At 54.8% G+C, this 15,237-nt stretch overlaps 1 protein-coding gene across 5 annotated transcripts; it reads left to right on the plus strand.

Annotated features, from left to right (window-relative positions):
• The first annotated feature begins 3,805 nt into the window (after positions 1-3,805).
• On the plus strand, positions 3,806-6,278 carry ABHD11 (abhydrolase domain containing 11). Of its 5 annotated transcripts, none has more exons than XM_069485661.1 (6): positions 3,806-3,966; positions 4,155-4,268; positions 4,967-5,140; positions 5,309-5,479; positions 5,587-5,768; positions 5,991-6,278. In XM_069485661.1, the coding sequence occupies exons 1-6, from the start codon at positions 3,841-3,843 to the stop codon at positions 6,121-6,123; spliced, it is 900 nt and encodes a 299-aa protein (XP_069341762.1). In that variant the 5' UTR covers positions 3,806-3,840; the 3' UTR covers positions 6,124-6,278. The 5 variants fall into 5 exon arrangements, with proteins under 5 accessions (XP_069341762.1, XP_069341761.1, XP_069341764.1 ...); XM_069485660.1 differs by having other exon boundaries at positions 3,806-3,962; positions 4,133-4,268; XM_069485663.1 differs by having other exon boundaries at positions 3,806-3,962; positions 4,133-4,268; positions 5,577-5,768; positions 5,991-6,081.
• The last annotated feature ends 8,959 nt before the right edge of the window (positions 6,279-15,237 follow it).

Here is a 15,237-nt window from a genome sequence, read left to right on the forward strand (position 1 = left end):
GGGGCAATGAGGTGGCAGACAGAGCCCCTGGACGTGTTCTTGACACCAGAGCTACAGGATGATCACATGCTCTCCCCGCCTTCTAGGGACGGTCCCCAGAGGCCTCGGTAACCTGCTCTGAAGAAAGTAAATACTCCACACAATCCATTGTTGTGTGGTTTATTCATTTGTTTTGTTCGTGGCTGTGTCTGGGAAGGTGCCTGGCAGGCAGCTGGAGCAAGGCAGGAAGGAGCAAATGTTCTCCAAGGGCTCGGTGAGTCGCGGGGAGGCTCACCAGGTAACAGACGCCCGAGGATTACCCTTCCCACGTGGGAAAGGCTGCTGTGCCAATTAAGCAGGATCATGTACATGAAAGACCTGGGGGCTTAACAAACTCAGATTCAAAATCTGGGGAGAAGACAGGTGAAGGGGGGTCGGGATGGGAGGAGGTTGGCTGAGGAGTCCCTGGGGACAGCCCCATGGGAAACCTTCAGGGGTCTTCCGGGATCCCCCCACAGGCTCCAGCATGGCTGACACCCCAGCTCCACCCTGCGGACTGGCAGGAATTTGCTCTGGTGACCTCCCCAGGCACACTTCTGTCACCATGGCGACCAGCCACAAAACAAGCAGCCTGATTGTCCCTGCTCAGCGGGGCAGGTGAAACCCTGGCCACGTGACCGATACTGGGCCAGGTGCAGCTGTGGGACACCTGCCACCTCCCCACCTTAACCCATTCTATGCCACTGCCACCAGGGTGCAGTGTCCCTGCTGCCACAGGCCGCACCCTTTTGGCCTTAGGTCCCCAGCCTGAAGGGTGCTGACACAAAATACCTGGAGCACTGCACTAGGAGTCAGCGAAAGAAAAAACCCAGGCAGGAATCTGGGCTGGGGCACGCACTGGCTGAGTGGAGCTGGGTTACTTCACCTTCCTCATCAGCAAAATAAGGACGATGCCCTCCCACTTCCCAGGAACACGGATGTGCAAGTGTAGACTCCACCTCCTCGCAGAGGGGGCCACCAGTTCTCCTCCCACCGGCACTTCAGCATGTCAAGGGCTCCAGAAGGTGGCTTGACACTCCCCCAGGGGACCCTCCCCAACCAACCGCCCTGGCCTGTCCCCAACAAGCTGGGGAGGGTGGGCAGCCTCCAGGATGACCCCTCCCTGAGACACCAACACCAGAGTCCTTCCCAGATGGCAACCACCTGTCCCCTGCCCCCACAACTTTCTCTGGAATGTTCAAGTGGAAAACTCAAGCCGACTGGTTTTTCTGCTTACCAGGCCTGGCCCTAACCAGCCATGTGACAGGGTTGGGGAGTAGATTTCTCAAGGCTGCTTCTGTCCCTAGACATGAGGCTCTTTGTCGTCTAGATGGTCTAGGGTGGTGGGCCAGGCTCTGGTGACCTGGCTAGACAAGAAGGCTGGGGGTAGGGGTGGCGGGGAGCTGTTTGAAACCACCTTTGAAATACAGTCCTTCTGAACCAATAACCCCCTTCCCTTCACCCGCCAACTCTAGAACAACAACCTCCCAGGACCTCTCCCAGGCCTCGAACCAGCATCCATCCAGGGCTCAGGTGTCCTCATACTCCCCTAATAACTATGCTGGAAACAAATTATCATACCCTCTGGTGTGTTTAGAGTCCCCTGTGATCCCAGGGCCCTCCTAGAATTAGAGCACAACACCTGCCCAGTCCCATTAGGCAAGGAGATAAGCTCTGGAGTTAGGACACACCCTACTGGCCCTTGACTGCATCAGGACTGGCTCTAAGGGGAGGGGCCGTGTCACGCTGGCTGGCCCAGGTGTCCCCTCCTGGAGGGGGCACTAACCCAGCCACCAGCTGAACCCTCACCTAAGCATTCACTAGTGCCCTGAACCTCTCTATGATTATTCAGTAAAATTACTTTGCACCAGATGAACAAAACGTAGCTCCTGTTCTCAACCAGCCTATGGTGGACACAGGGAAGGCCAATCCTACAATACTACACAGAAGACACTGACAAATGCTTGGAGAACGTGGGGAAGATGAGAGTAGCTTCAACTCAGGAAACCTGGGAAGGCTTGAGGAGGAGGTGGTAGTTACACTGGGCCTTAAAAGATGTCTAGGACTCAGGCAACTGGGTATCAAACACTCTACCCAGCAGGGGATGGTGGTGAGGGAAGACCTACAGGCAGGGTGCCTGGTGGAGGAGCATGAGAATGGAGTGTATGGGTGGGAAGAGTTAGGAGCAGACCAGACAGGGGAGGCTTGGAATGCTCTGATGAAGTTCCAAGAGTGGAACTCTCCAAGAATGGAGAGTCCCTGAAGGTTTTTTTTTAAATTAACCATTTGGAATCCTGAGGGCTTTGGAGCAGAAGAATGCCATTATTGATTTAAAAGGAAGAGGCTGAGGCACAAAATATAATTTGAAGAGTTTACTTGAGCCAAAGTGAGAACAGCTGCCTGGAAGACTCAGAAGCAAGTAACCTTGGTTTTGAGCTCTGGCCTTGGTTACAAGCAGGTTTTTAAAGGCAATAAAGGTTGACAGGCAGTGGGCTGATACGAAGTTGTTTGTCAGGAATTATCATTGGTTAGCAGAAATAACATTGATTAGTGATTGGCTGTATATGTTGTTAAGCTATAGGGTGTGGGTTATAGTGTGGTGTGGCATGGTTAGGTTAATTTATAGCTACCTGTGTGTGGCAACAGCAAGCAGTTTCAGGAGATGAATACATAGCTCAAAGGGGGTGTAGGACGTGATTGTTGTCTCATTTGAATGTCTGTCTCTCTGGGCTTGATAATTTTAAAAGACTCACATTCCTCAGATAAAAGTTCTTTTCTTTTCTCACCAAGATTAAATCGGCTGTAGTAAGAGCAGCTACTCTTGCAACTGCCGAAGGATGGAATGCAGTGGAACTAGGACCTGAAACGAAGCCGCCACCGCTACCCTACACTGGGGAGAGGAGACGGCAGCGGGGCAGGGTTCCCAAGGGAGGCGATTCCGCGAAAGATGTGCTGAGTTCCGGGGGTGGGAGGATGGTTTATTTCTCTGCTGGAGAAGAGAAATGGTGGAGAGCTGATCTGAGCCATTTCAGCTCAGCCCAGCAAATATCTGCAACAGCACAAACTGCTAGTTTCCCACCTTGACTCTCAAGACGAATAGACCACCAGAGACCCTGGTTCTGCCTCCTCTACCCTATCTGCACCTCAGTTTCCCCGCCTGTAAAGGGGACGGAGGGGTTTGGAGGAGGACCTTTACAGTCTGTCCTAGCTCTTTCTAGAGTCCACGACTACAGGATGGGTCCAGGTCCCGCGCTCCGTCCGGCCAGCTTGGGCGCCCCGCTGTGGAGCACCGAGCCACCTAGCCGGCTCTCGGACGACAAGAGCCACTCCTGGCGCCTCTCGCCCGCGCCGGCGGCACAGAAAGTCCGGCGCCCGCCCAGGGCGGCGACTGAGGGCAGGGAGCAAGCCAGGTGTACAGCCAGCCGGGCGCGGGCCAACGCAGGGCCTCCTCGGCTTGCCAAGGGCCTGCCCGGCGGCCGCCCAGAGCTAGAGCCCGGAACCGAGGACAACCGGAGCGGCGCAGCCCACACTCCCCGCGAGGATTCTGAGCCGGGAGGGGCTGAGAGGCGCTCCGCAAGTGGCGGGGCCAGGTGCGGCGCGAGGGGCGGCAGGGTGCGGGGCCCGCGGGGATTGCGCAGGGCGCAAGGGGCGGGGCTGGAGGTGGGGTCGCACAGGTCTCTGGGATTACGTAAGGAAACGTGACCGGGGGCGGGGAGAGGGTGGAGCTCCGGCCGGAAGTGGGCAGGGCTCCGAGCAGAGGCGGGAGGCGGGGCGTGGGCAGGACGTCCCCCGCGAGGCGCACGCCGGGTATCGGCCGAGGGCATGCTCCGCTGGACCCGAGCCTGGAGGCTCCCCCATGGGGCGCTCGGTGCCCCCGGTTCCAGTTTCTCGAGGGTGCCTGTGGCACCTAGCAGCAGCGGCAGCCGAGAGGGCGCCGAGCCGAGGTCAGTCAACGGCGCCGGGCGGGAGGCCGTCCTCCGCTCCTCGCCCTCCCGCCCGGCCCCTACAGCCCCACCTCCCCACCTCGGGCCCGCCCCTCCCAGGACTCTGCCCCCACGTCCCTTCCCCCTTCCCTCGCTCAGGCCCTGCCCCCGTCCTTGCCCCCTCCCGCCAGGCCGCTGCTGCTTTCCTACAAGCTTCTGGACGGGGAGGCGGCCCTCCCGGCCGTCGTCTTTCTGCACGGGCTCTTAGGCAGCAAAACTAACTTCAACTCTATCGCCAAGGCCTTGGCCCAGCAGACAGGCCGAAGGGTGAGCTTCCGGGTGGGGCGGGGACCAGTGGGGGTGGGACCTGAGTGGGCGGGGCCTAGGAGACCAGGGCGGGGCACTCGTTTCTGGTCCCCCCCCCCACCCCCGGAGGAGGGGTGGCAGGTTTCAGACAAGGTAACCCCGCATTAGAAATGAAAACAGTTCTTCCAAGGATGGAGGCCTCACAGACAGACCCAGGCCCTAGCTGGACCCCCATTCATTCCCTCATGTTGCCGCCTTCATTCATGGTATAGATCCCCATTTGCCTGCTCCACACTGAGCTAGGCTTGGCTGGCCAATACCGAGGCGCCAACACCCTGCCCATGAAGGTGCCAGTTTCACCAGGGATGACGGCGAGCTCACCACCTCTATGGCAGCCCCATTCTTTTGTGCTACAACTATTGGAAATTCTCGGAGTCTCCTTTCTGGCTTTCCCTGGGATTGCCTTCCAGTCAGGACTAACCTTCAGAGACACGGTCACACCCCTTGGGCCTTCCTCATCTCTGGCAGAGTGGCCCCAGATTCTTCATCTGGGCTTCCTGGGCCTGGGAACTGGGTCCTCCCACGATCTGGGCCCTCCCTCTCCTCAGGAACTGTCGCCAGGCTCAGGAACACCCCCGACCTGCAGTTGCTACCAGGCCTTCAGCCATCCACACCCAGTAGTGGATGCCAGCACTGCCCTGTCTCACCCCATTCCCCAGGTGCTGACAGTGGATGCTCGGAACCATGGTGACAGCCCCCACAGCCCAGACATGAGCTACGAAGCCATGAGCCAGGACCTGCAGGGCCTCCTGCCCCAGCTGGGCCTGGTGCCCTGCGTCCTCGTTGGCCACAGCATGGGAGGAAAGACAGCCATGCTGCTGGCACTACAAAGGGTGAGCAGCCCCTGTCTGGGGCCTCCTCCCATCCAGTATACACCCTGAGTGCTCAGCAGGACACCTGGGACTCAAGCCTTGGATGGCCAAGTTCAGGCTCTGGAAACTGTGCCTGAAACTCACTGTGTCTGCCCTGAGACTGGTCCCCAGTCCAGTTCTTTTCCACAGCCAGAGCTGGTGGAACGTCTGGTTGCCGTAGACATCAGCCCGGTGGAGACCGCATCCAGCTCAGGCTTCGAAGCCTATATGGCAGCCATGAGGGCCATAGACATCCCAGATGAAGTGCCCCGCTCCCACGCCCGAAAACTGGCCGATGGGCAGCTCAGCTCTGTTGTCCAGGTGATGTACCCAAGCCCCCAGATAGCGCTGTAGGTTGGGACCTGTCGAGGGAAGAGTGGTGGGCCCAGGCCTCACAAGGATCCCCCCTAACTGCCAGGCCCCCACAGGACATGGCCGTGCGGCAATTCCTGCTCACCAACCTGGTGGAGGTAGGTGGGCGCTTCACATGGAGGGTGAACTTGGATGCCTTGACCCAGCACCTGGACAAGATCATGGCTTTCCCACTGCAACAGGAATCCTACCCCGGGCCAACCCTCTTCCTCCTTGGTGGAAACTCCAAATTCGTGCAGTAAGCCAGCCTGGGCAGTGGGAGGGGCATACCCACCCCCAGCCTGGGGAGCCTGCCTGGGGTGGCTTGGGCATAGGCAGGGGGCACCTGAGAGCCCAGAAATGTCACTGGGCATGAGGGCTCACGCGGCTCTCCGTCTCTCCCTACCCTGCGTCTGCCCTTCTCTCTCTCCCCCTCGTCCCACTTGTACTCCTTCTCGACGGCCTTCCCTGCGGTGCACAGTCCCAGCCACCACCCTGAGATCATGCGGCTCTTCCCTCGGGCCCAGATGCAGACCGTGCCTAACGCTGGCCACTGGGTCCATGCTGACCGCCCGCAGGACTTCATGGCTGCCATCCGAGGCTTCCTGGTCTAAGACTTGCTGGCAAGAGAGGCACAAAATCCCAGGCTTCAAGTCCCTGCAGCCTGCTCCGCATTTGCGCACGGAAGGACTCAGGCGGGCACTGAGGGCACGGGGGTGTGGGGGTGGTCAGACCTCAGACTTTAATGAATAAAGACACTGCTCCCAGAGTTCCAGGCTGAGCTCTCACCACCAGTGTCCCTGACCCCGGGGGAACCTGGCCCAGGGGGTCCTGGCAGCTCCAGGGTCTGTGTGGGCTCCCAGAGCACCCCTGGACTCTCTCTGCAGCTGACTCTGCACCCGCTGCCGCACCAGCTGCTGCATGTCCTCCTGCGGGCAGGAGAGCAGGTTCAAGGCCAATCCTGCGGCCTCCTCCCCACTCCTCCCAGGCCCTGCCCGCATTCCCACCCTACCTCCCAGGCCTCCACCTCCTGCCTCAGTCTCAGTTTCTCCGCCAGGACCTCCAGCAGCTGGGCCTCCACAGCGCGCAGCCTGGCTTTGCATGTGTCCAGCTCAGCCTCCACTGCCCGCTTCCTGCAGGTGGCAGGGAGAGCAGCCTGAGGCTTGGGCCTTCAGGGTGGGTGGGTGTGGCCACAGCCCCTGCCTTAGTGACAGGCCAGGTGTTTGTGTGGCTTTCCTTCCGGAATGTCCAACTTCCCCTCCCTTCCTCTAGCAGGGCAGAGCCCTGGGAGGGAGCCCAACGCCACCCTCCCAACCCCGGCAAGCAGCTTCCTCTCACTTGGCAATGGCTTCATCCCGCTCCTGGAGAACTTGGTCCAGGGAGAGCTCTGTCTGGCTGTCCCCCAGTGCTCCAGCCACTTGGGATTCTGGGCTCCGTTGTATCGTGGCAGAGGAGAGGGCAATGATCTCAGGTTTGCTTGGATGAGGTGTCCCACTCTGGGCCCTTCCGCCCTGGCCTTGGCCTTGATGGTGATGTCACCTGCCCCCTAGTGCCCCAGTCTCGTACCCCTCTGCGAAGTAGAGCAGGAGGACCTGGGCCAGGCAGAGGAGGTGGCAGGTGTGGCCCCTGCCTGGCCGCAGGGCAAGCAGAGTGGGCAGGGTGTTTGGACCCCCAAGGAGGAAAGGATTTCTCACCAGATCTTCAGGAAAGGACAAGGTAGGTGGCTTCAGAAGGACACTTACCCCTCGAGAGCCCCGGACACAGAGGGTGGCCTGATGACTGGGTCTGTTGTCAGCAGGGTGGGGCAAGTGAACGACATGGCCCTTTGCCCTCCCTTCCAGGCAAGGCACTCCCTGGCAGGCCCCGCCTGCAACAGGCCAGCCCAGGGCAAGGAGGAGGCCGTCCTGCATCCTGGAAGCCTCCGGCCAGGCCAGCAGCGAACTCAGCCTCTTCCTGCCCCCACTCCAGGGGGTGCTCTGCCCACAGCCTGTGATGTGAAAGGAGGGACAGAGTCCCAGGACTTGGCTCCAGACTGTTACCATGCTGAGAGATACAAGGTGACCCAGTCTCCCATCCTGAAAGGTTGGCATCTTGGTACCTTGAACAGTATCATCCACACATAAAACTAACGTGTGGCCGGGCGCAGTGGCTCACACCTGTAATCCTGGCACTCCGGGAGGCTGAGGCAAGAGAATCGCTTCAGGCCAGGAGTTCCAGACTAGCCTGAGCAAGAGCAAGACCCCATCTCTGCAAAAAATAGAAAAATCAGCTAGGCATGGTGGCTCATGCCTATAGTCCCAGCTACTCAGGATGCTGAGGCAGGAGGATTGCTTGAGCCCAGGAGTTTGAGGTTGCAAAAACCTCACCTCATTAGAAAGCAAGGAAAAAAATTTATTCCTGGCAAATTCATCGTAACATCTTTTTTTGTTCTTTGAGACGGTCTCACTCTGTCACCTCAGGTAGAGTGCAGTGGCATTGTCATAGATCACTGCAACCTCAAACTCAGCTCAAGCAGTCTTCCTGCCTCAGCCTCCCTAGTAGCTGGGACTACAGATGAGTGCCACCATGCCGGGCTGATTTCTCTATTTTTTGTAGAGCCTGGGTCTCACTCTTGCTCTGACTGATCTCGAACTCCTGACCTCAAGCGACCTTCCTGTCTCGGCCTCCCAGAGTGCTAGGATTACAGGCATGAGCCACTGCGCCCAGCCTGTCCTAACATCTTGAATACCCATCCTCCCTACAGTATTGCTCATGATACCTGTAGTAGTGTCAACTTTCTGATCCAAGAGCCCAGGTAGGTCTGCTGTGCCCTCGGAGTTCTCAGGATCCCACACCTCCCTCGAGGTGATCGCCACCTGCCACAGGCACTCTGAGTACACCAGTAACACGAACGTGTAAAAGGGAATTTTCTCCATCGAGAGGCTTTTTCAATAAGGTTATGTCTTGAGGATTAGGGCTTCAACCCAGCCCAAAACAGTAAATGCTTCCTGCAAGACCCCCCAGGAAGCCCCTTGCTACGATGGGTCCCGCTCAGCCAGGTGTGCCTCCAGCAGCTGGGCTTGACGGTTTCTTTAATTGAACCCCTGGTGAAGAGATGGGCTTGAGTTGTACTCCAAATACACCCTCTTTGTTGTTCCGACTGCTCTTCAATGTCCAAAAATATAATAACCTTTTAGAGTAAAAATAAATCTAATATATTACCAAACACTGTATTCAGTTGTCGTATTTCTCTTGTCTCCCTCAATCTAGAACAATTTGCAGCCTTTGGGTTTCATGACCTTGACATTTCTCAAGATTACAGGGAAGTTATTTTGCAGACTGTCCTTCCATTTGGGTTTGTCCAGTCCTTCCTCGTGATTAGGCCACTGTAATGCATTTTGGGCAGCAATGGCACGAAAATGATGCTGTGTTCGCCTCATTGTAGCCAATGCCAATTGGAACCATGGCTGCTAGTATTAATGTTGCTCACTTGATTTAGATGCTTAATTAAGGAAGGGGAGATGCTTCGAGACTATGAAACATCCTTTTCTTCATTCCACTTCTTACCCACAGGTTCCAGCATCCATTAATGTTTCTTGCCCATGAATGATTATTACAATGGTTTGCAAATCGCAATTTTCTAATGTCAACATTTATTAGCTGGCATTCTATTGTAAAGAACTTTTCTTCACCCCCATTTATTTGTCCATTTACTTACATCAGGTGGACTTGTGGTTTCCTATTTTATTTCATGGATTTTGGTCCATTCCTATCACTCATTTTGATGCTCAGATTATCCCAGATTTAGTCAGTGGACACCCCATGCTGGCCTCTTGTTCTTTTGACACACCCCATTTTTCTTTGAACACTTCCTTTCTTTCTTGGTCAAGATATTTTAGGCTCATCTTGTTTTTCCCTGTCCCAGCCCTGGAATTAGCCATGCAAGGATACTTGGTTTCCGTTTAGTGGGGAATAGTATTTGGAAACCAACGGGGTGATAGTTTTGTTTGTTGCAATCAGGGTCATCTTACTCCCAGGCCCACTGGGTGGACACACATTTATACACACACATAAGCATATACATTTACATCTATGTTTATTTCTTTGCATAAATTGGAAAAAAGGTTTACATTTAGACCTTAAATTCCAGTCCAACAGCAGAAGATATATCCTAGCCTTTCCCCAGCAGTGAGAAACATACCTCTTATTGTCCTCAAATCTGCTCCATAACTTGTATTAGCTACATAACCCCCTGGATGTAGCTGATCTCCCAACACAGTTGGGCTCCCCCTGGTTTAGATGCCCTCCTTGTATGGACTTGGCTTCTGCAGGGCTGCCACGCCACCCAACTCCAATGTCACTCCTCATGCATGACCTGGCTGCCACTGAGCTAGCAAACGTTTCTAGGAGCTTTATAATCATTCATTCCACAGATATTTGTTGAGCGCCTACTATGTTCTAGGCATGTTTCCAGGTGATAGACATAAAACAAGACAGATGAAATTCTCTGACTTCATGGAGCTCACATTCTAGTAAGCGGAGAGAGACAATAAAGAAATTTAACAAGTATACCACGTGGTAAGAAGTGCTGTGGAGAAGAATTAAGCAGGAAAAGGGAATGAGGAGGGAATAGCGGGTCGCCATTTTACATAGTTCTGTGGTTACCCTAAGGAGATCACAAATACTCACTTACTATTTGGATGAAAAACAACCATCCTAATCACCCTCATGACTTGGAATGATATTTTCAGTGACAGCATCATTCATGGCTTCAAAAAGTGCTGTCCTTCCAAGCAAGAGTGAAGACAATGTGTTGGAGAAAACTGTTAGGGAACTCAAAGGAGGCGCTAAGGATGACACATGACGATGACAATGACAATGGGAGGCAGAAATGCAAGTGAAGGGTTTGGATGAACTTTAACAAACCCTGAGAGTGGAGAAGCATTGTTTCCCAATAAAATTATTCTTTAAAATATGGGATTTTAAATATTTAAGTGTTAAACATTTTAACTAAATATTATAAGTAGGGAGTCGATGACTCATCTACATCTCTGAAAGCTTAAATTAGAGTATAGGGCCATGTTTCTTTTAATCTTCTCACTGGGAAAAGGAGGAAAGAAACTTACATTCAGGCATGTGGTGAATTTCATTCCAAATCGCTATCTCGGCTATCACACGCTAAGTAGTAGGACTCATTCCTCAACTGCCCGCATCTCCCTCCTCTCCTGCTCCGCTAGGATGGCTGAGCCCAGGCCTGGGAAAGGGTAAGGTGGACTGGGGGTGGGGGAGACACCTGCCACTTGGGGAGGGGGCTGGGCTTTGTGGTCAACACAGCAGGGATTGGCAGGGCTGGGCAGCTTCCACAGCGGGTCACCCAACCCTTACGACCTTGTCTGTGTGCACCTCCCTGAGCTGCATTGTCCTCGCCTGTAAAGTGGAGTCATCGCAGGCCTTCCTAGCAGGGGCACAGTAAGGGTTAAATGAGGCACCTCACACAATGGCCAGCACTTTGTACAATCAATAAACAGGCCAGGCTGGGTGCAGTGGCTCAGACCTGTAATTCCAGCAATTTGGGAGGCCAAGGCAGGCGATTGCTTGAGGCCAGGAGTTCAAGACTAGCCTGCGCAACACAGCAAGACCCCCATATCTACAAAAAAAAACAAAAGCCAGATGTGGTGGTGCACACCTGTAGCCCCAACTACTCGGGAGACTGAGGCAGGAGGATCACTTGAGCTCAGGAGTTGGAGGCTGCAGTGAGCTATGATCACATCATGGCACTCCAGCCTGAGTGAGAGAGTAAGACTTTGTCTCCAAAAAAAATTTAAAAAGAAAAAGTCCAGGGCCAGACTTCCCAGAAGAGGAGAAAGCAACAGCAGGAGAACCTCAACAACAATACACACACACACACACACACACACACACCACACACACACACATACACACACACGCTCGCTCCAGCCATGGAGCCTGGGTCGGCTTCCCCACTCCCACAACTGTACCCCAGGAACAATTCTGTTCCTGAATCCCACAAAAGCTCCCTCCTCTTCCTCTTCCAGACTGCTACAACCCCTGTACTGCCCCATCATTGTCTTGCTTCTGGAGGACAGATGGTGACTGCCTTCATCCCAACCGCCGAACACAGGGGCCAGGCAACACTGGCCATGCCCGGCAGGTGGCAGCAGCTCCCAACATCAGGATCCAACGGGCCAGGGGCTCACCTCCTCCCTCCCAGCCTATGGGGTGGAAACCCCAAACTCTGTCCGGGGGCTTTGGGAGCTCCCAAGTGCCCAGCCTTTCCCCCGTACTCCCTTACAGGAACACTGGCTCGTTCAAGCTTGCAAGCGTTTATCACTCTGCAAACGCACTTTCCACGCCAGCCTTGGGGAATCAACCAGACGAGACCCGGTTCCTGCCCTTCAGACATTCCCAGTCTAATGAGGGGACAGACACCTAACACAGACCATACCCACACAGGACACAATAGTACCATTGTCAGGATAAATCAGGATAAATCAGGGTCTTTGTGAGATCATACAGAAGGAGCCCAAAACTCATTATTGGGTGTTCAGGGACAAATTCTTGGAGGAGGTGATGGCTGGGAGGGAAGGACCAGCAGTCACGGTCAGATACACGGGGAGGGGGGCAGGAAAGCGGGGGGCGGGGGGGCGGTGCTCCAGGCCGGGAGAACTCACGTTGTGCGTGTGGGCTGAAGGAACGGCAGCGGGTGTGCATTTTGGTTCACAGCGTAGCAGGAAAGGCAGCCTCTGAGAGGTGTGGCAGGGCCAGATCACGAAGGACATGACAAGCCACATAGAGGCACCTGGATCAATAAGGAACAATAAGGAAACCTCACTGCCCTGAGCAAGTGGAAGTGCAGGGACAGAATGCCAACTGGGGCTCCAAGATGCCCCTTTGACTGGAGCAGGGTCAGGACTTTCTAGAGCATTTCTCCTGACTGAGGATTCACCAGCTTTCTACATCCAAGAGTGCGCCAGGGACCAGGGATGTTGTGGGGACTGCTGGTGCCCACGGGGAATAAGCCTGCTCTCTTACAAGTCCTCATCTCTGCGTGTACCTCGGCCCAGAATGCCTTTCCCTTCTCCACTGGCCACTCCTACTCACCCTTTAAGCCCCAACTGAAACACCCACACCTCCAAGCCCTGAAGTGGTCCCAGATTCCAGGGAGGTGGGGGCTCTGGGGACCCACGGCCTCTTGTGCAACAGTTTCTATTTCAGCCCCTGCCATGTTTCCAGCTGTCTCCATCCATCCCTCACCTGTCCGGGAGCATTGTCAGGCCTTGTTTCTTCTCCCAGACACAGATACACACACACACACACACACACACACACACACGCACACACACACACACACGCTCCCTAGACTGTGGCCACAGCTCCGTCTCTACTCCAAGCCAGACTATTCCCAACGCCCAAGCCTCCAGCTAGTACTCCACACTCACTCCGGATGTCAGGGCAGGCACCTGAAATGCTCCACGTCCCAGGCTGAACTCCCCACCCGTCCCCCAGACAGGCTTGTCCTCCAGATGCCAAGCCAGAAGCTGAGGGGCTGGCCCGTCACCTGCTGCTTCTACTTCATAATACCTGTCTGTTGTGTCAGTGTTTTACAACAAACATGTGTCTTTTTCATGATTGAAGTTAAGGTATAGTAAATAAAATGTCTTGAATGCCTTTGACTCTTCCCTGGCTGGTCCTGCTTTTGTTTGGACGGTCACAGTCTCTGTCCTGGTCATCGCAGCAGCGTCCAGCTGTCCTCCACACTGCTACAGAGGGTCCTCTTCCCTTGCTGTGAAAACCAACTTTGTTTCCAGCCTGGCCCCCCTCTGTGAATTCCAGAATTCCAGGGAAGTGTCTACTTGCTCTCCCCATCGAGCTGTCTAGTGGCCAATTCGGCTCAAACCCCAATTCCTGGTTCACCCCCACCCCACCCTCCACTCCCCGTCCAGCCTCCCTCATCTTTGCAAATGGTAGCACCATCTTTCCCATTGCTCAGGTGAAAAATCTTGACTCTAGTCATCCTGAATTCCTCTCTTTCTCAGTCCCCCTGCCCCCACCCAACTCCTCCATTCCATTGGTAAACCCTGTTGGTCTACCTTTAAAATATATCCACTATATGGCCATTCCTCGCCACCATCACCACTGCTGTCACCTTTGCCCCGCCCACCAGTCTCCCACCTGCGTTATTGCTGTAACCTCCTAGATAATGCTCCAGCTTCCACCCGCATCCCCGTCGGTCTAGTCTCCGCCCAGCAACCACAGCAAGCCTGTTCTAGCCAAAGATGGATCCCGTCCCTCCTCCGCTCAAAACCCACCTGGGGCTCCATCCCACTCAGTGTGAAAACCAAAGGACATAGGACACTTACAAAGCCTCCCACGACCTGCCCCTCCCTTGCCTTCTCTGCTGTTTCTAACATGCTGGGCTCGCTCCCTCCCCATGGTGGTTGCACCTGCTGTTCCCTCTGCCCAGACTGCTGTTCCCCACCTACTGCATGGCTCATCCCTCACCTCCTGCAGAGAGTAACTCAAATGTCGCCCTCTCCGCAAGGCCCTCCCTGAAATTGGAATTCCCCTCTCAAACCCAGTTGTCTCTACATCCTCTCCTACTTTACCCGCTCTGTACATATATCACCATTATGTATGTTATTTGTTTATTTATCATCTTTTCTCTACTAGACCATGGACTGCACAAGTGCAAGGACTTGCCTGTCTTGTTTTCTGCCCTATTCCCAGCATCTAGAAGAGTCAGCACATAGTAGATGCTCAATTAGATACCTTTGACTAAACGAGTGAAAATCTGACCCTCAACTGGCGCCTCCTTTATGGGCTCTGCACAATGACATTTAGCATTCCAGGCCTCGCTCCCTGGCCTCATCTCCTGCCCGTGCCCACTCGTGCTCACCTGACTGTCACACAGGCCCCTGAGGTTCTCCTGACAGAGCGCCCCACTGTTGAGTGTTCCCCACCCTCAGCCCTGCCCCAGCATCCTTCCTGCTGTGACCCCACTCCTCCAACTCCCTGCTCAAATGTCACCACCCCTGGGAAGCCACCCTGGTACCATTACATGTTAAAACCATGTCTGTCTCCCCCACTGCACTGGAAACACCTTGAGTGAAGAACAGTGGCCCCAGTGCACGGTTTCCCATTTAACGTTTGATGGATGAATGAACGATTAAATGAGGGTAAGACTTAGAAAAACAGAGTTTAACGTAAAGGGCACATGTTAATTCCTTTATTCATTTTTCAGGCTATCATTTAATATACATCTCAATGAACGATGCTTGGCATTACACCGGGCCCTCTGAGGGCAGGAGCTGTGCCTCCCCTTCCTGCCCTCTCCCCGCAGGGCCAGACACCCGGCTCTGGGGGCACTGCCGTGACCCACTCTGCTGACTCACCCTGCACGCAGGAAAGAACGCTAGGCCAAGGGTCAGGCAGCCTCCCCTGCCACTTGTTCCCATAATCCTGGGCAAGTCCCTCTAGCAGATGGGTGTGTGCTTCTCATCTGTCAAATAAGATGCCACCAATGCCCGCTCTACGATCTCTCAAGGTTGAACTAGACAACTGGAAAGGGTGTGGCTGTCTTCCACGCCAGGACACATTCCAGTGTCTTGGGCTAGATTTTCCAGGGAAGAAGGGAAGTCTGGAACAGTGTCCCCAGCCTGACTGCCAACTAGCTAACCTGTGCCCATCGTCTGGGAGATGTGCCAGGCTCAGACACACTGGGCAGCAGG

This window comes from Eulemur rufifrons, chromosome 14 (genome assembly GCF_041146395.1).
Source record: "Eulemur rufifrons isolate Redbay chromosome 14, OSU_ERuf_1, whole genome shotgun sequence".
Classification (NCBI taxonomy): Eukaryota; Metazoa; Chordata; class Mammalia; order Primates; family Lemuridae; genus Eulemur; species Eulemur rufifrons.